The sequence below is a fragment of the Eretmochelys imbricata genome, chromosome 1, assembly GCF_965152235.1.
Source record: "Eretmochelys imbricata isolate rEreImb1 chromosome 1, rEreImb1.hap1, whole genome shotgun sequence".
In the NCBI taxonomy this organism is placed as follows: Eukaryota; Metazoa; Chordata; order Testudines; family Cheloniidae; genus Eretmochelys; species Eretmochelys imbricata.
Window position 1 is genome coordinate 176,990,465 of NC_135572.1, and position 21,455 is coordinate 177,011,919.

At 40.0% G+C, this 21,455-nt stretch overlaps 1 protein-coding gene across 3 annotated transcripts in view; it reads right to left on the minus strand.

The window, feature by feature from the left end:
• Positions 1 to 19,791: 19,791 nt before the first annotated feature.
• USP25 (ubiquitin specific peptidase 25) overlaps positions 19,792 to 21,455 on the minus strand; it is a 146,098-nt gene continuing 144,434 nt past the window's right edge. For all 3 annotated transcript variants that reach the window (XM_077819893.1, XM_077819886.1, XM_077819879.1), the window contains one exon: positions 19,792 to 21,243. In XM_077819893.1, coding sequence (XP_077676019.1) covers positions 21,071 to 21,243 — 173 coding nt within the window. In that variant the 3' untranslated portion in view covers positions 19,792 to 21,070. The remainder of the gene's footprint in view (positions 21,244 to 21,455) is intronic.

Here is a 21,455-nt window from a genome sequence, read left to right on the forward strand (position 1 = left end):
AACAGCAAAATGATTCAGTGTCAGCAACTCGGGGCTTGGGTTTTGTTTTGTAACTTTCTCAGTGGTGCATGAAAAACTGAACATTTGAAAAGGGAAGACACTTAGGGCTTAAATCTGCCTTTGCTTTTATAGGTGCAGCTCCAATTGAATGAGAGGGCAGAAGAGGGCTGTTTGGGAAGGGCATAGTGTTAAAATATACACGCACACAAATTTTGTTTCTAGGTATTTAAAAAAAAAGGAAAGGAAAGAAAGGGATAGATTCACCAAATAGCTTGGTTTCAGAGTAGCAGCCGTGTTAGTCTGTATCCACAAAAAGAACAAGAGTACAAATAAATTTGTTAGTCTCGAAGGTGCCACAAGTCCTCCTGTTCTTTTTGCAAATAGCTTGAGGACACAGTGGCAAATAGTCACTGGGCGAAGGAGGGAGAGAGAGAGAGAGAGAGAGAGAGAGAGACAGACAGACAATGACACTATAGCCTGGTGGTTAAGGGCACTCACCTGGGAGGTGGGAGACCCAAGTACTTGCTCAAATGACTATTTAATTATTTATGCAAAGTAGAACATCCTCAACAGAAGAGACAGAAACCCCCCACACCAGACTAGCCCACAGCCCCGTGGGTACAGCTCCCACTCTCCCGCAACCTTAACATTTGTGCAGTGATCAGACACTATGATGATAGGTGTCACAGAAAAGCCAAGTAACAAATGAAATAGCAAGAGGAAAGGGGAGCACATCAAGCATAGTGGGGAGAGGCTGCAGGGAGAAGGTGGTAGCATCGCTCTCTTTCTTTATCCCATGTCCTGTGCTGGAGAGCTAGGCAGTGTTTCATTAGCAATAAGCAATGCAGTAGGCGAGCACTGTTGTAGGAGAGAACTTTACTGCCCAGTGTTACATGCTCAGGCTATAGAGTCCGAGCACCAACAGCCTGACCCCAGCTTGCTTCCCTGAGCCTCTGATGCCATAGCAAACTAGGTCTCTCCTAAAATGTCACCCTCTTTCTCCATTTCCACTCATCAGGAGTGAATCACCCCTGCCTTCTGCTTCCCACCCCACGTCTGGAACGAACATTCAGCTGAAATTAGCTCAGCAGCTGCTGAAGTACCTATTTAAAATATTAATAACTTTCAACACCTAATTAAAGAGTCTAATTAACTAGCTAATCTTCGGTCTGTGCTCTAAATTTTAAACTAGATGAATTCAGTAAATTAAGTTCTAAATTTTCCTCCATTAAAAAAATGAAAACCAAAAAACTTGGTGTGCTGATCACCTCTATTTTTCAGTGGCTGTATATCCTAGGCAGAACAAATTCAAATTTGATAGACAAATTCTACTTCAGCCACAGACCTCACATACTAGATGTGAGGGTGATATTATGTATGTGGATTTTAGAATGAAAGGGGCAGAAGAAGAGAGGATCCGTATTTTATGGACTGCAGTAGGAATTAGGGCTGTCAAATGATTAAAAAAATTAATCGCAAATAATCGTGCAATTAAAAAATAGAATACCATTGATTTAAATATTTTTGGATGTGTTCTACATTTTCAAATATATTGATTTCAGTTGTATTCAACAGAATACAAGGTGTACAGTGCTCACTTTATATTTTTGATTACAAATATTTGTACTGTAAAAAACAAAATAGTATTTTTCAATTCACCTTATACAAGTACTGTAGTGCCATCTCTATCATGAAAGTGGCAGTTTCAAATGTAGAATTATGTACAAAAAATAACTGCATTCAAAAATAAGCCAATGTCAAACTTTTGAGCCTAAAAGTCCACTCAGTCCTATTTTTTGTTCAACCAATCGCTCAAACAAGTTTGTTTACATTTGCAGGAGATAATGCTGCCTGCTTCTTGTTCACAATGTCACCTGAAAGTGAGAACAGGTATTCACATGGCATTGTTGCAGCTGGCGTCACAAGATATTTACATGCCAGATGTGCTAAAGAGTCATATGTCCCTTCATGTTTCGACCACCATTCCAGAGGACATGCATCCAGGCTGATGACAGGTTCTGCCTGATAACTGTCCAAAGCAGTGCGGACCAACACATGTTCATTTTCATTATCTGAGTCAGATGCCACCAGCAGAAGGTTGATTTTCTTTTTTGGTGGTTCAGGTTCTGTAGTTTCTTCATCGGATTGTTGCTCTTTTAAGACTTCTGAAAGCATGCTCCACACCTCATCCCGCTCAGATTTTGGAAGGCACTTCAGATTCTTAAACCTTGGGTCGTGTGCTGTAGCTATCTTTAGAAATCTCACATTGGTACCTTCCTTGCATTTTGTCAAATCTGCTGTGAAAGTGTTCTTAAAATGAACAATGTGCCGAGTCATCAGCTGAGACTACTATAATATGAAATATATGCAGAATGCGAGTAAAACAGAGCAGGAGACATACAATTCTTCCCCAAGGAGTTCAGACACAAATTTAATTAATGCATTATTTTTTTAAGGAGCATCATCAGCATGGAAGCATGTCCTCTGGAATGGTGGCCAAAGCATGAAGGGGCATATGAATTTTAGCATAACTGGCACGTACGTACCTTGCAATGCTGGCTACGAAAGTGCCATGTGAATGCCTGTTTTCACTTTCAGATGACATTGTAAATAAGAAGTGGGCAGCATTGTCTCCTGAAAATGTAAATAAACTTGTTTGTCCTAGCTATTAGATGAACAAGAAGTAGGACTGAGTGGACTTGTAGGCTCTGAAGGTTTACACTGTTTTGTTTTTGAATGCAGTTACAAAAAAAATAAATCTACATTTGTAAGTTGCATTTTCATGATAGAGAGATTGCACTACAGTAATTACAGGAGGTGAACTGAAAAATAATTCTTTTGTTTATCATTTTTACAGTGCAAATATTTGTAATAAAAAATAATATAAAGTGAGCCATGTACACTTTGTATTCTGTGTTGTAATTGAAATCAATGCACTTGAAAATTCAGAAAAACATCCAAAAATATTTAATAAATTTCAATTGGTGTTCTCTTGTTTAACAGTGCGATTAAAACTACGATTGTGATTAATTTTCTAAATCTCAATTAATTTTTTTGAGTTAATCACATGAGTTAACTGTGATTAATTGACAGCCCTAGTAGGAATTCATTTGCAACCTTAACTTTGGAGTTGCCACCTCTGATCAAATACATCCCTAATAAAGACCTCATTTCCTGCAAACGGTGAACAGTAAAATATTGTGTGAACAACAAACAGCAGCAATTTCACTCCTTCACTCACGTAGCTTCATGGAGAGCTTTTCCTTATTTTAAAATAGCTCAAATAATATTTTAAAAGTGTACCTGTGTAGTAGCGTAAACATCTTCTCCCTGTATTTTCCTGTACAGTAGCACAGGCCTGATATTGGAAGGAACGGACTGCCTGCCACTCCCTCTATAGTCAGTGAGAGTGAGTAAGGCCGTGTCTATACTGTCAATTTCCAGCGCTGCAACTTTATCGCTCGGGGTGTGAACCCCCCCCCCCCCGAGCACTGCAAATTTCAGCGCTGTAAAGTGGCAGTGTAGACAGAGCTCTCCTCCCGTGCTGGTGCCACGACTACACAGCCACGTTAAAGCGCTGTGATAAAACCTCAGGGTGTGATAAAATTCACAATACGAAATATGTCAGATATATTTTAAGAATCAGTTATTCTCGAATGACCGAGAACAAACTCTCCCAATGGGCGCTCCGTAGTTCCAGGAGGCCCAATCAACTTCCTGGGAGCTAGGTGCATGTATTAGCTTCTCCTTACAGACACCATATCCACTGGCAAATCAAGGCAAGAAGTGAATTCCAAAGCCAACAATCCCTTACTAAGAATGCCATGCTGCCAACCTCCGTCTCCCTTTAAATCGGGGAAATATTACCTTGGGTGATTCCAATAATCACAACTGCCACAGTACCACTCTGGGGCAGAAATGCTCTCTCATAACCCCAGCACACAAACCATTTAGAGCTTTATAGGTTATAATCAACACCTTAATCTCAAGAGCTTGTTTCCAATCTATGCTATTTTTGCTTGAAAAAAAGGGCGATGCTGCCCTATTTACATGAAGAAACTGTCTTCAGTAAGTGGAGTAAAACCCTAATTAACTTGAGTATGGCTAGATGCAGAACTGACATATCAGAACACAAAGGGTACATTGTTGTCCAGGGGATTCTGAAAGCATCTTTTGTCAGATCTAATGTACTTGCTAGTACGGGGTTAAATGCTGAACAAGTAAAAATTAATTTAAAAGCACACTAGATGTTATTTAATCAAAGGCTTTGTTATTCATTCAAGAGTGCAACAACATTAAAAGCATTCATGTGTCACTCCCATTAATTTCTAATGAAGAGGCAATGCAGCATCAGACCATCTGTTATTAAGCAGACAGGGACACACCAGAACACAGCTCTGTACTACACATCTGCTTACAGAAAAGGAGTAGTTTTTGTTACCTACTATAATTAATTGATCTTCAAACACCCAAAACAAGGTAGTTACTTTTTTGGGATCTCCTGGTAGAAAACTAACCTGTTAGCCACTGGATGTCACTCTTGCTCCACAGAACTGCAACTGGAAGAGTCCTTTTCATCATATGAGTAAGGCAGATCCTAAAGGATAATTTCCTGCTTGGATAGGAGGTAGCATAGAATTCCCAGGATCACTATGAACAAATCCATTGGTGTTGGGCAATAGGAGCTGTACTAGCCCTTGCTATGTGTGACTTGTGTACAGACAGACAAGCATCTTCAAATGATTCTATGGGACAGATTTCTCAAAACAGCACAGCTCCATCAAAATAAATGGTTATATCTTCAGAAGTGCTAGGCACATTGTGTTTTGAGCTCTTTTGAAAATCTGATAAGTGTCACAATGGGAGCTGCTGGATGCTCAGTGTTTTTGAACATCAAGCCCATACTTGGATGCCTAAATAAGAGCTGAAGTCTTTGGAAATAATCTGGTCCCAGTTGTGGGTTCTGAGAACTTGAAAAATCTCATTCATGGTCTTTTGAAATTGTCCCTAAGTTTAAACAGATCCCTTTGGAGATCCTTCTGAGAAATAACTCTGATTCCAGACTCACGGCACAATTCTTCATGTACACATGGAAAGAGGAGAGACTGAGATATGAAATGGTGTGTAGGATTTCTCTAAACTAGAGGTTAAAAACCTGAGACTCTTCCCAGAGCAATAATGCAGTTTCAGCAACAGAGGTTCTAGATAAGGAATCATCAACTCATGGTTAGAAACAAGAAACCTTATCTAAGTGAGTGATCAAATTTCTTCAGGCTTTAACTGGATCCACAGTCCCAGAATTACTATGGCATTAGCCATCCTCAAGTGTTAGATAGGGGATTTTTAGAACCCCCAGAAAGGATAACAAAAAACAGTAGCCACTTTCCTCTGGCTTATGTAAAAAATAAACAGATCCTGCCGGGTATTGTAATATTCGGAGGTTAGGGAGCATGGTGAATGATGGATCACAAAAGTTTTATATATTTACACAAGAAGAAGAAAAGCCGTCCAATTAATGCACTTATTTTTAAACAACTTTCCTTGTGGGTCCTTTGAGACGCTCAGATGAAGAGTGCAATGTAAGAGCTAAGTAGTATTACTGACTCTTAATGTTGGATATCATAGCAAAACTATAGGAGTACATTTGGACTCATGCAAAAAAACCCCAAACAGAAATTCCATAGATTTAGGATAACTGCCTTGGATCTGAAGAAAATCTGCCTGAGTGAGTGAGGCTGGTGCAGATATTGGCAAAAATTCCCAGCCATTTCCTATATTCCTCTTTGAGAACAACAAAGGCTCTGATAGCAAAGAGAAGCAACATTTCACTAATTGGCTACAAAAGTGTGGTCATCTCCAAAGAGACAGGACTTACTGTGTGTGCTTCCTGGCCCTGATTACTTGAGTCACCTGGCAAAGTCTTCATGGAATATATTTTCAACCCTACCAAAAATCCTGTTTGTGCATCAGTGGAGTGGCTTTGATAATGTGAAAGAGGCATGGAGAGCATTACATGACTGCCTGTATATCCTGAACGTTCTGAAAAGCAGAAAATTGAGAGGATAGTTGTGTCAGATGTTTACCCTGTTTTTGTAGAATTTATAATCAACAGCAGTGTGGGTGTGTATTTTTGCAGTGTTGTTAATACCTATGTTTCTAAATTATTGACCTTGTGCACTACATCGCCAGGACATAAACATATGTTAAACCATTCTGTGGTAAATTTTAGGGGTAAAATTTTCTCCGTTGAAAATGATGGCAAAAACAGAATTTCAGCCCAAATATTTTATCAGAAGACAAAACAAGTGTACAGGATTCAGTTAGGAATGAGAGGCTAGCCAGACTGAGAAATCTTACCAACACTACCGATAGCCTACCACTAACCACCACAGAATGAAAGAGGTTTCAGCAACTGAATACCCCCCGAAAATGCCACACAGATGTTGTACTTTCCATCAGTAAAGTTCCTTTCATTGGCTGCTCCTTCTCTCTCTTCTGCTGATTTAACCACCAGCCATTTCTGAACAGTCATTGCTGGCAAATAAAATACAGCACCAGAAAGAAAACTCAACCTTGACAGCTCTCTCCGAGGGGTGTACGGGCATCTGTAGTAGCAGGAGTAGCGGAATTTTACCCAGGGATCCACTTGGAGTAGGGAGGATACAGGCCCGAAGTGTTCTATGAATACTGAAGGTTGGTGCTCCCCATCACAGTCATACCCTAAAATACATTGTAAACTCTTCTCCCAGGTATTACGCAGCAATAGTTAAAAATATTCAAATTCCTGTTGCAGAAGCAGCCTGGTTTTTGATACCATAAGTGCTAACCTAAAAAAACCCACTGAAACTTTCACTGAGTTTCGTTAATATTCCACACTAACCCTTGAAGACTACTGGCACACTGTGTACAACATGAGACAAATTATTAATATGTACCCTGACAAGAGATCCGCTTTAGATACTGTGCCAGCCAGAATGCGAGCAGCTGGACTGATGTCCCAAGGAATCACAACAAATGTTAGGCACTATATCAGTGGAGTCTCAGACTAGGCAAGTCTTGGAGAAGACTGTTTTAGTGGATGAAACAGTGACACGTCCTGTTGCCCATAATAAAATAAGGTTTAAATACTTTAATTTTAATTAAATGGCCACTATCTGGCATAATACAAAAGAAAATTCTGATTTCGTTTTCACAACCCTCCAAATTTATTTTAAAATTTTGCTTATAATAGACTTAAGCACCTTTCTTCAGCTCTAAGGACTTTAGAATAATTTACATACACAAAACGAAGAACAGAGTCCACAAAACACAATGAACTGCACAAACAAAAGCACAAGACCCCATTAGTATGACACACCCACATCTGACCACCAATGGGCTGTATCTTCCTCAGCCACCAGAGTCACCTGAAAGAGAAGATGAGCTTTGAAGCTTGCCCAAACAAATCTGGGCTCTGGCAGACGAAAAGGTGTGTGTGTTCGGGGGGGAATAGGCGGAGATAGAGATTGGCAAAGAGAAAGATTTTCAACTGTTTCACCACTCCAGCTCCAAATACAACCCAGGTTGCTAACTGCAAGCCTTTACTTAACTGTATGGTGGCTTACATGGGAGGTCTTGCTTTTAGTGGAAATGGGGTTCCACACCGTAAAGATCACCATCGCAGTTGGCACTGATGGATAGTCCTGTTGGTAGTCTCAGTGGAGGCACCAAGGAGTGAATAAGTCGGTTAGCCCTGGAGGAGCCTTTCCAAAGAAAGGTTTCAGAGTAGCAGTTGTGTTAGTCTGTATTCGCAAAAAGAAAAGGAGGACTTGTGGCACCTTAGAGACTAACAAATTTATTTGAGCACAAGCTTTCGTGAGCTACAGCTCACTTCATCGGATGCACACTGAATGCATCCGATGAAGTGAGCTGTAGCTCACGAAAGCTTGTGATCAAATAAATTTGTTAGTCTCTAAGGTGCCACAAGTCCTCCTTTTCTTTTTCCAAAGAAAGGTGTTGCACATTGGCTGGGCACAGAGTGGCAGCTTACACTGCCTTTGTCCATGCTGTACACATCCTCTGAAATAAAACCAGGACATCAGTCTACAGTGCTCTCACTTAAAACAAGAGTTCTTTTTACATTTATTGTGTCTGTTAGAAATGCTTGGAGTGCAGAGGCTGCAAAAGACATTTTATTGCTTAAAATGTTTATGCATTATAGCCCCAATCCTGCAACTGACACAGCCCGGGAGGCGTCTTGCACCAAAATGAAGCCCCATTTGTTTTATTTCAATGGGGTTGCATGCAGGCATAGGGATTCACCCATGCATAACTGGTTAAAGGACAGGGGCCTTTCTTGATCAGTGGGTTAGCACAGAGGCATAGAAGCTGGTGTTAACATAATAGTTCATGTCAACTCCTTTGAAGACACAAAACTAAGTCAAAAATCCAATTTAAAAACAAAACAGATCATCCAGATTTAGAGGACAGATAATTAAATTGATCCCGCTCTCAGACAAAGGGAGCTTCATTATTGCCCTTGATGGGATCAAGTCAATGTATTTCAGCCTGGCTCTGCAAACCATTTCACAAATAAGGAATCCAAATATGGATCTGCCGCAATACATTATGTATGTTTCATAGTAGGCACAACAATTTAAGAAAGATGTGGAGAAACTGGAGAGAGTCCAGAGGAGAGCAACAAAAATGATGAAAGGTTTAGAAATAAACTTGGCAAGTTTAGTCTTGAGGGGAAAAAAAGACAGAGTATGTTTACCCAGGATGGGGTGGGTCTCAGAGCCCAGGCTCCAGCCCCAGCCCAAACATCTACACTGCTTTTTTCAGTCCTGCAGCCTCAGCCACGTGACCCTGAGTCAGCCAACCCCAGGCTCTGAGACTTGGTGCTGTGGGTTTTTTATTGCAGTGCAGACATACCCTGAGGGAGGACATGATAGCGTCCTAAGGGCTGTTATAAAGAGAACAGTGATCAATTGTTCTCATCTTACGTTAAGTGGACATGGAGTAATGGGCTTAATCTGCAGCAAGGGAAATTTAGGTTTGATATCAGGGAAACTTTCTAACTATAAGGATAGTTAACTACTGGAATAGGTTACCAAGGGAAGTCATATATTTCTCATCAGAGATTTTAAAGAATAAGGTTAGACAAACATTTGTCAGCGATGGTCTAGGTTTATGTGGTCCTGCCTCAGTGCGGGTGGGTGAGAAGTGGGAGAGAAAGTGTGGTCCCCTCCAGTTCTACATTTCTGTGACTATGAATTCTAGAAGGCCTATTATTGTCTGTTGGGTAAATAAGTAGTCATTTTCAAACGACAGACAAGCTCCTCAACTGATGTAAGCTGGGGTCGTGCCAGTGAATACAACAGCATTATGACTGTTTACACCAGTTGAGAATCTGTTCCCAACATATTCAAATGAACATTTAATGTATAATTAAAAATGCTCTGGGTTTCTGCACAGAGGGGTCTATTTTCCCACAGAAACATGCAAATAAAAGCTCTGAACTTAACAGAGTTACTCTGTATGTGCACTCTCTGGGTTTGATTTAACCCTGGCACATTATTGCTTACTACAGCTAAAAGGCCAACTGGACTGGGGCGGGGGGGTAGTGCAGACTGCTTGCAATTTACAAATTACATGGGTGTGAGCTGTAAGTAGCCAGTGGGGATCCAGAAATCAGCAGTTTGGCTAAAGACACTGGGGAAGTTGCAGATTCAGCAAAAGCAACCGTGTTTAGAATCCCTTAGGTTATTAGTTGTCAGCATATGCGGTCTCATCTCCAGTGAACTATGAGGAGAAGTTGGAAGAATATGGTAAGCTTCCGTAACATGGATCTGGGGAATGAAACCCCCCATCTAAATCCTACCTGCTAGAAAGAATTGTGTGAAAATCTCAGCTTTCATTTTAAAAAAAGTTTCTAGGCTTCCTGGTTGCTGAGAAATCCTGGAAAATATGAAGCTAGTGTATCAAAAAGGCTTAGAAACCAGAAGGCAAAGAATTCAACTTACATTCACTAAAATAAAATAACCCTGAAGATACTGGATGTTTGGGGATGGCAATGTTGTCATGAAATGTTTCATGCTCAAAACCGTCTGTCAAAGTACCTCTTGTGCCCAAATCCCTCATTTGTGTTAACTCTTCGGATTCAAACATTGGGTGTAATTCTAGCATGAAGTGACATACCGGTGCTAGCTCTGATCAAGCTAGCAAACTGAAAATCGGTGTATCACTATGGCAGTAGGCATGGCAGGAGGGGCTGGCTGCCTGAGATCACAGGTACATACGCCAGGAGGCTAGTCCCTCCTGCCACCACAGCTACTAGATTCCTACAAATAGTTCAATGAGAGCTAGCACAGGGGTGTCTCCTTGAGCTGAAATTTACCCCTTCCAGCTCTAGGATAGACAGACCCATTGTGTCACCTCAGGGCCTCTGCTGGAGCTTCTCTGGCATAGTAAATCCCATGCCTGAAAAGCTGGGTTAAAGTCTCCTCTTTATTAGTTCTTTTTCTCTTTTTAAATTTTTATTAAAAAAAACCCCGATCACCTAATTGTTATGGTAGGAAGCGGCACATCTAGGAGTACATTAAAACGTGAAGCACAAATCAGACCCCAGAAGGCTATAAACTGGGTTGCAAATTGTTCCAATCAAAGGGGAGATACCCCTTCAAAATTTTAAAAAATAAGGGTAACTTGAGGCATTATATGAACCTATTACCAAAACACTGTGTCCAATTCTGGTGTCCACACTTCAAAAAGAATGGTGGAAATGCTGAAAGGGTTCAGAAAAGAGCCACAAGAATGATTTAAAGTCTGGAAAACCTTTACAGTATAAGAAACTTATGCTAAAAAGACTGAGCTTCTGGTGAAAGAAAAGATTAGAAGGTGACTTGATCACAGTCTACACCTGCACGGGGAGAAATTTTCTGATATCTGTGTTAGTTTGTTTCAATCTGGCAAAGCCTTAACAAGATCCTATGGTTCAAGACTGAAACCAGACAAATTGTGACTGGAAATAAGGCACAATTTTTTTAAGTGATGGTAATTGCACATTGGAACAACTTACTTAGGGATTATCCATCTCTTAAAGTCTTTAAACCAAGATGGGATGTCTTTCTCAAATATATTCTCTAACCCAACCAGAAATTATGAGCCTGATACAGAAATTACTGGGTGAAATTCTATGGCCTGTGTTTTGCATAAAATCAGATTAGATGGTCATAAAGGTCCTTTTAGCCTTAAGACCTTCTAATTATTTGCAAAGTAAAACTACACCTGCTCTATTACTCTTGAGACTTAAAACCTCATGGAAATGGAGCAGAATCTGGGCCTCACTGCTGCTACATTTTAAAATAATTCAATTGATTAAACATATACTAAAGTTGGTCACACTCCAAACCAGTCAGTCTCTGTGCAAAAGAATAAATGGACACAACTCAGATATCAAGAATTGTAACATTCAAAAACCAGTCGGAGAACACTTCAATCTCCCTGGACAATCAACAACAGACTTAAAAGTGGCAATTCTTCAACAAAAAAACCCTTCAAAAATAGACTCCAACGAGAAACTGCAGAACTGGAATTAATTTGCAAAGTGGACACCATCAAATTAGGCCTGAATAAAGACTGGGAGTGGATGGGTCAATACAAAAGGTAATTTCCCCTCTACTAATACTCACTCTTCCTTATCAACTGTTGGAAATGGGCCACCTTGATTGCATTGGCCTCATTAGCACTACAAAAGTAATTTTCCCTCCCTTGGTATTCACCCCTTCTTGTCAACTGTTGAGAATAGGCCACTTCTACCTTAATTGAATTGACTCGTTAGCACTGACCCCCCCCTCACTTGGTAAGACAACTCCCATCTTTTCATTTGCTATAATATATATTCTGCTTACTGTATTTTTCACTCCATGTATCTGATGAAGTGGGTTCTAGCCCACAAAAGCTTATGCCCAAATAAATTTGTTAGTCTCTAAGGTGCCACAAGGACTCATCGTTTTTTTTTAAAATGGTTTAAAGACATTCTTGTTGGTCTTGCATCTGGCCACTGGTGTCCTGCTAAATTACTTTACTTCTGAATGTTTGCCTAAGTAGGATGTAACCATTTTAAAGCTTGTTAAGCACGGATTAATTCGGATATGTAGTTTTTTTTTCACCCACCAAATCTGACATGGGAGTCTTTATATGTAATTATAGTGACACAGTTGACAGTGTAGCATACAAACAATTTATTTTTAATCTCCCTGACAATGATCCTAAAGTTTTGCCTATTTAAACAGCATTTTGTTTTGTGCTAGCCTCATTTATCATAGAATCACAGAATATCAGGGTTGGAAGGGACCTCAGGAGGTCATCTAGTCCAACCCCCTGCTCAAAGCAGGACCAATCCCCAACTAAATCATCCCAGCGAGGGCTTTGTCAAGCCTGACTTTAAAAACCTAAAAGGAAGGAGACTCCACCACCTCCCTAGGCAACGCATTCCAGTGCTTCACCACCCTCCTAGTGAACAAGTTTGTCCCAACATCCAACCTAAACCTTCCCCACTGCAACTTGAGACCATTACTCCTTGTTCTGTCATCTGCTACCACTGAACAGCCTGGATCCATCCTCTTTGGAACCCCCTTTCTGGTAGTTGAAAGCAGCTATCAAATCTCCCCTCATTCTTCTCTTCTGCAGACCAAACAATCCCAGTTCCCTCAGCCTCACCTCATGTGTCATGTGCTCCAGCCCCCTAATAATTTTTGTTGCCCTCCGCTGGACTCTTTCCAATTTTTCCACATCCTTCTTGTAGTGTGGGGCCCAAAACTGGACACAGTACTCCAGATGAGGCCTCACCAATGTCGAATAGAGGGGAACGATCATGTCCCTCGATCTGCTGATATGCCTCTACTTATACGCCTCTACTTATACATCCCAAAATGCCGTTAGGCTTCTTGGCAACACGGGCACACTGTTGACTCATATCCAGCTTCTCGTCCACTATAACCCCAAGGTCCTTTTCTGCAGAACTTCTGCCTAGCCATTTGGTCCCAAGTCTGTAGCAGTGCATGACATTCTTCCGTCCTAAGTGCAGGACTCTGCACTTGTCCTTGTTGAACCTCAGATTTCTTTTGGCTAAATCCTCGAATTTGTCTAGGTCCCTCTGTAGCCTATCCCTACCCTCCAGCATATCTACCACTCCTCCCAGTTTAGAGTCATCTGCAAACTTGCTGAGGATGCAGTCCACACCATCCTCCAGATCATTTATGAAGATATTGAACAAAACCAGCCCCAGGACCGACCCTTGGGGCACTCCGCTCGATACTGGCTGCCAACTAGACATGGAGCCATTGATCACTACCCATTGAGCCCGACAATCTAGCCAGCTTTCTATCCACCTTATAGTCAATTCATCCAGCCCATACTTCTTTAACTTGCTTGCAAGAATACTGTGGGAGACCATATCAAAAGCTTTGCTAAAGTCAAGGAATAACAACACATCCACTGCTTTCCCCTCATCTACAGAGCCAGTTATCTCATCATAGAAGGCAATTAGGTTAGTCAGGCATGACTTGCCCATGATGAATCCATGCTGACTGTTCCTGATCACTTTCCTCTCCTCTAAGTGCTTCAGAATTGATTCCTTGAGGACCTGCTCCATGATTTTTCCAGGGACTGAGGTAAGGCTGACTGGCTTGTAGTTCCCCGGATCCTCCTCCTTCCATCTGGTTGATTTCTAATGCATAAGAATTACAACGTTCAGGTCAAAGCATACCCTGTCCTTGGTCTTCCTGTTGCTTCTAATGTATTTGCAGAATGTTTTCTTGTTACCCTTTATGTTTTTAGCTAGTTTAATCTTGTTTTGTGCCTTGGCCTTTTAAAATTTTGTCCCTACATACTTGTGTTATTTGTTTATATTCATCCTTTGTAATTTGACCTAAATCCATTTTTGGTAGGACTCTTTCTTGACTTTCATATAATTGAAGATCTCCTACTTAAGCCAGGGATGATCTCTTGCCATACTTCATATCTTTTCTACACAGTGGATAGTTTGCTCATGCCCTTAAAAGTGTCTCTCTGAAAAACTGTCAACTCTCTTGAACGGTTTTTCCCCTTAGACTTGCTTCCCGTGGGATTTTACCTACCAACTCCCTGAGTTTGCTAACATCTACCTTCTTGAAATCCATTATCTTTATTGTGCTGTTTTCCCTCTAACCTTTCCATAGAATCATGAATTCTATCATGGCTTGATCACTTTCACCCAAGCTACCTTCTGTTTTCAAATAGCTTCATTTTACTGGTGAATGAAGTAATTCAATGTATGCTGCGATTCAGCAAGGTGTTTACCTTGAGTAGTGACACTGAAGCCAAAGGGACTACTCACATGCTTGACATTAGGCTTGGCTTTTAAGTACATTATTGAATCAGAGCCATAGCTCAAAGGCAGTGTTTCCCAAATTAAGTGGTGCAAAGGGCTCATACACACTTCTCAATTGTTCTCCAGGATCTCAGCTTTCTTTCTTCGGTGTTTTTTTTAAATCTGTAGTTCTTATGACAATGAAGAATCATTCAGATCATGCTGTTGAGGTTAACTGATGCAGCATCATCTGTCAGACTGCAGAGAGCGAGAACTGCCCCATTCATCCCAGTGTCCCATTGAACCGCCCCATTCATCCCAGTGGGTGCTAACTCAGATGTCAACGATGACATGGTCCTCAAAGGAAACTTGCATACCACCTTCAAAAGGTGAGCCTGGGAAATTAAATTCACAACTCTGCTGAAACTAAAATCCATGGACTCAGAGACACTGGTTTTATGGCTCCTTACAACAATTTGCAAACACGACTCATGACATACTAACCCTTAATTACCCACTTCCTTTTAAGTGGTCTCCTATAACATGTGTGAACCCTTTATGCTTAAAAATCTGTCTCAACTTATATTTAGCTTAAACACTATCCTCCCCAGACCTGAAGAGCTCCAACATGCTCAAAAGCATGTACCTTTGACCAACAAAAGTTGGTCAAATAAAAGAGATTACTTCACCTACCTTGCCTCTCCCAGTGATGATACTGCCACTGTTTCAGGGCTAGCCATACCCCTGAGCCCTCTGCAGTATTGAGCCTTGTGCCTTCACCTCTCCTGAGGTGGAATCCCACAATTCTTCCACTCTGGTAGCCCCGGGCCTGGACTACAGCACCCTGTGATCAACCGTGCTTACCTCAGCAGACCTGACTGGGTTCAGCACCTACAGTTGCGCCCTTTGGGATCTTCAGAGCAGTGGTCAATACAGTGACCAGCCAGCCTTCTTAAACCAAAGATTTATGTAATCTGAAACAGTGGGAACAAAGCATGGTATACGAGAAAAACGCTTTTCAAAACACTGTACACAGATCCATCTCACCTAGAGGCTTGGCATACCTTGGCAGCGACCTTTGAAAGGATTCCCTTTATCCTCTTCCCTAAACTGCTTCCTCCCCAGAAAGTGTCATTTATATCCAGCCAGGAGTCCTTTGTATCAGGACTCGTCTACACTTAGGCCTGGTCTAAACTCAGGGGGCGATAGATCTAAGTTACGTAACTTCAGCTATGCGAATAGTGTAGCTGAAGTTGATGTACTCAGATCTACTTACTGCAGTGTCTTCACTGCGGTAAGTCGACTGTTGATGCTCCCCCATCGACTCCACCTGCACCTCTCACTCTGGTGGAGTACCGAGTCGACGGGAGAGTGCTTGGCGGTCAATTTATCACATCTTCACTAGATGTGATAAAGTGACCCCTGCTGGATTGATTGCTCCGGAGGCAAGTGTAGACATGCCCGTAAAATGCTGCAGCTGCATTGCTGTAGGATTTCAGGGAGATACTACTTACGCGAACAGGGCTTCTCCCACTGGGGTCAGTACTCCACCTCCCCGAGAGGCCGTAGCTAGTGCTCTCTATACCGACGGTTAGACTGATTTAACTGCATCACTCAGGGTGTGGATTTTTCGCACCCCTGAGCAGTGTAGTTATACCAACCTAATTTCCTTGTGACCAGGGCTCAGTTTCCCAGTCCTTTTGGCCTTGCCACTGAAAACCAGTCCAGTGAGTTCAGCAAGGTATTGGAGAAATAACTTCAAAGTGAATGGCTCTTGCATTGTCCCTTAGTACAATGTTGGTAGATGGATGACCATTTGAAACCACAGTATTCTTTCCCGCTTAAGTGCAATCAATCTCTTCCTTAACCTTAAGTATCCACACAGTCACACCCCTTACAAAATGAAACTTCGGGAAACAATGCTGTAAGTGAGAAATTACTCACTGTTAATTCTGTTTGGTCAGTACTGATAAACTTAATCGCTCCCCTCCACCACCTCCCGTCAGTCAGTCAAAGCTAGTATATATTAAAGGCTAGCAAGCCATCCCTTTCCTTTCCAGATTAACTATTACTTGGCTGTGGAAGTCTATTAAATCAGAGAGAAAAAACAAACAAGTGACCGTTCCTAAGGGGAAGTGGGAAGGATGAAAGATAAGAGAACTCCAACAAACAGAATCAAGTTGTTGTGGTTGAAGAACAGGACTGGACTGTTGATAAGCATTCTGGATCATTTAAAGACAAAAGCACATAGATAAATTTATATTTAAATTATGTTGGGGAGAGAGAACCATGGGATGATTAGACTTTTTTAATGCTAAATAGGGAAATCATGTATCTGATCAAACCCACAGTACTAGGAAACGGTGACTAGTTGAGTCCCCAAACCCCAGCTCTTGAAAACACTGTGTTACTATTTAGGACACTATACATACATGCTTAAGTTTCTGCCATTTCATACCACCTCTGAATTTGGTCCACATGGCTGAAGGTAGTCTATGCTGATGCAACACATATACTAAAGAGCCAGAAGAGAGGAGAGCAGCAAGTAACACAATGATAAGTGGGTGTAATTTACACCTTCCTCTGCATCCCAATGTGCATATTAAACCAACTTACACAGAGTTACTGATACATTAGGGAGTCTAACCTTTATGTCCCTTCTGAATTTGAACCAAAGGGGAGTTTTTTCTGCACAAGAAATAAAAGAACCATGCTCTTAGTTGGAACTGGAAGATAATATTTATGGTAATGTTTTATTTTACATAGAAAATTTTAAATCTTCTGGTGGATAAGGAAATCTGAGGTATTTCTTGCTCAGCTCCTCAAATTCCTTTGAGGAGCCAAGTGATTAAAAAAGGATAGCCTTAGAGTTTGATCATTTTGTATGGTGATCATAATTAGATTTTAGATTTAGATTTTATAGTTAGATTAATTATATTTTTAGGAAGCCCCATATCTGACTTTAAGATACAGGTCTTGAATTCAACGAGCTTCCCTCCCAAAAGTTTAAGGTAGATTTTGCACAAAGTAGAACATATTCATTAAATTCATCCAGCAAAACCACAAAAATAAACTTTGAAAAAAGTGTTGTAACAGTTGAATTTCAAACTACACTAGGACTTTTAAAAAAAGTAGCATTTTTATGTGCATATTCTCATACTACGCTACAAACAAATGGAGAGTGTGAGACTATTTAGGCATAATACAAGCATCAGCAATTTTTTCATTTTCACAAGTAGCAGAACTGAAGAAGGAGATGACAGGTGATGTGCCCTAGAACAAAGCTGTTTACATTGTCAATGAAGCACTGCAGTTAAAAAAGTGCATGAATGCAAAGGTGATACAGTAGTGAGGTTTTGTATCTTCCTTACTGACATCTGATATGATTTCAAGATGAACATTTCTGCCAGGGGCATGGATTCATTCCAGATCCAACTTTTCCACTTCTTCAAATTCATTTTCTTCTTCTTCCAAGGCACTGGTACTAGCAGTGGTACTGGCTGGTCCTGTGGCAACAGCATTGACTAATGATAGACAATGGCATTTTGCCGTTGATTTTAACGTAATGGTGGCAACATGATGGCTTAGACAGACAAAGATCAGTACCAGGAACAGTAAATTGACAAGCACTTCCTTTACTCAGATTTGGATAAAATCTACCGAGGCCTTAGTTTTATATGACAGCAAAAAATGGCTTGTATGTAATTATATCTACAGGTACTCTGGTAAAGAGCTTGGGTTCACTTCCTTTACCCCGTTCTATGCATGTGTAGTTATGAATTGAGAAGATTTGGTCACAGTCCAATGATTAATGTGGTGCAGTGAGAATGTCCCACTATTTCTATATGTATCATTCATGAAACTAGTATTACCCTGCAGAATGTTTTTACATATTTTAGGGTTCACCAAAAAAGTTTGTCTAAGTTCTATGCAGCCAAAGAACATGCAACTCCCCTCAGGTTTCTGCACCGTATGACTTTCGCAGTGCAGAAGTTCCATATTTTCCACACAATACCTATAATTGCTACAGTTTTAAATTCACATAAGGTATGAGAAAATGCTTTTGACTCTATGGATCTTTTGGATCAAGATTCCAAAATACTTTATTAACTTAACAAGTATCCAAAACAGGATTTTTCTTCAACAACATAAACTAATTGTATTTCAAAACTTTTCCTAGTGAAATTGAAACACACAGTTTTAGAGTAGCAGCCATGTTAGTCTGTATCCGCAAAAAGAAAAGGAGTACTTGTGGCACCTTAGAGATTAACAAATATATCTGAGCATAAGCTTTCGTGAGCTACAGCTCACTTCACCAGATGCACACAAAGTATGGACTATGCTACACCCAAAGGCATGAGGTATTTCAGTGAAGAGCTGAAAAACTGAGTTGGGAAACATTGTAGATAACTCACCAAAGGAAAGACACTTAGGTTTTACCTTTGCTTCTTTCTTATGTATAAAAGGATTTTGAAAGTCTCCTTTTCTCCCAAATACAGGGATTCCCCCTGCTTTTCATTTTTAAAAGATGGACTGTCTTGTCTTCTCTATTTTTGATGGAGGACTGGATAGGGAGATTCCTCAGCCCTCCACTGAAGCTGTGGATATTTGAAGATTTAGCAAAAAGAGCTTTTCTCCCAAATGGAGGAAAATGGGGAGAAAATTAGAACAGTTTGAATCTCATTCAGGCCTTGTTTATATATTATAAAGGAAGCTCAACATCTTGATAATGGATTATATTATTAAATATAATCCCTGGTTCACTTTTATCTATGTTACTGAAGATGTAAGTTTACCAGCTTTGCTTAAATCTGCCAAAAGCTCTAGGTTTAAACACAGTTACTGTAAGTAAGTAAATAAATATAAAATTGAGTCACACCTTCAGATGGAACGTGCTACAGATAGATAACCATCATCACACCCGTTGAAATCACATTTTCACCTGCTAAGTGCACATGCCTGTAACTCTTCAACACTGTCCTTAATTGCTGTGTGAGACAATATGCAGAGTTTCAGACTTTTATATTTGTTCTTTCCTGGAACAAGAATTACTACTTGGCTTCCGGGCACTATTGTAGTGTTACTATTTTGCATATTTTTGAAAATAGTTAATATTGTTTTTGATATATTTTTGAAGACCGCAGAGAAAAATCCTTTAACAGATTTTGAACCAATGTGCCAACATTTCACATACTTCAGTCTAATACAAAATAACAGGGCCATCCCAAAAAAGTAATAAATAAGTAGTCTGCAGGCTGTTGATGAGATTTAAGGATAGACTAAACCACTTATTTTTGTGAGGTCCAAAGTGAGACCCGTTATACTGCCAGATCGGCAATTTTTGAGCTTTATCCACTCTTCCCTCCCCTTTTCACTATTTTATTAGTCGTAAAAGAAAAAGACAATATAGAACCAACAACAGTACTATTGGGTGTCGCTCCAATAAACACATACACACAAATATTTACATCTTTTACTGTTCTAGCACAAAATGTTCTCTATAAAGATGAGGAATCAAAATATTTTCAGGTAACAGGATTACCTAAGGATGCATTAACTCCTTTTCACAAAATAAATCGAGTTTCTTCATTAAAATCAGACAGTATTTCAGTTCTACAAAACACACTCTACAAAGTTCTTCATTTACTTCTGAGAGAAAGTAAATTAGCGCAGATATAGTATTTCTGAAATCCTTTACTATAACAGTATGAGCAACCAACTTCACAGCAAGAGTTAGTGGAAAGTTACATTTCTGAGCTAGAGTAGTGTGCAGTTTACATAATTAAAACACAAACCTTATAAAACAAAAAATAGGAGTATCTGTGATGGATTCTAGAGTCATACATATTTCACAATTACAAATCCTCCATTTAATTGACTCTACTCAATCAAGTCTTTCAAAAGAAATCTGAGCACCTGCTGTATCTAATATAGCTTCTAGTCCTATGGAAAATAGTTTTTGTTTTTTTAAAAAAGGGTCTCCTATGAATAGAAGAAAGGTGCAATTAATTTTTGTTTCAGAAGCAAGCATCTAACTTCACTTTAAACCCAATGCGGCTTCAAAATAAATGTGTTCAGATGCAGTATTATACAGATCAGTAAGGAATATACAAAAAGGTGTGTAATAATACTGTGACAGATTTCCAATGTGCTGATATACAGTAATCAGTGACCATCTCTAAAGAAATTAGCTGTAAATCCTGAAGAACCATGCCTATGAACTTAATGACCCATCAACATATTGCATCCGTTTCTGGTCTAAAAAAATAGCTATATAATACACTAATATACAATGTATCTGCTTGCAAACACAGGAGTAGCCATAAATAAAACTTTATTCTTCCATTTCATTTACAAGCTATCAAGTACCATGTATTTACACAGCACTGGACAGTTAAAAGAGTTGCAGTCACAGAATGATCCAGACTGAATAGAAAGCCGTTGATAAAGTAAAGGATATTAAGATAAAAGCAAAGTAATACTGTAACAGACAGGTGGCAAAAAAGCAGTTTTGTAATGTTGCATCAATTCTGGTTGAAACAAAAACCGAGCCCCATGCGATTCTCAGCTTTAACTGTTTGTAGTCTGGCTAATGTCTGTACAGCCATTTTGTCTTTTGCAATTATTAAAATAAAAAAAGTTAAAAACTATAGCAGCAACAAGCAAACCCTGTGACAGGTAGGCAAGGGTTAAGAACTAAAAAAGTTTATATAATGTGCTTATGAAGGTTTGCAGAGTTTATCTTCCATCGGCTGGAGTTCGACTGAGTGACAACATGATTCGGGCATATCGCTCACACAGTTCGTGTGTGGAATAGGAAGGTAACTTTGGTGGATCATTGAAACCTTTAATCTCCGTAGAGCAATCTAGAAGTTTTGGCAGGAAGTCTGTCAGCTTTTCTTGCAAATTAGCTGCAAATATATATATAAAAAAAGTCAATATAAGAACTTACTGGCCATAGGAGCAATAAAGTGAAAAATTGCTCCATAGCACCAACTTCCTCTTTTAGTTAGTTTCACTTTGTTACAAACACCTTTCCTTAGTACTCTAGGCTTCAACTAGGAATAAGTAAATGAGTCATTCAGTATGACCGTGCTGAATACTAGACTAAAATAGTCTCAAG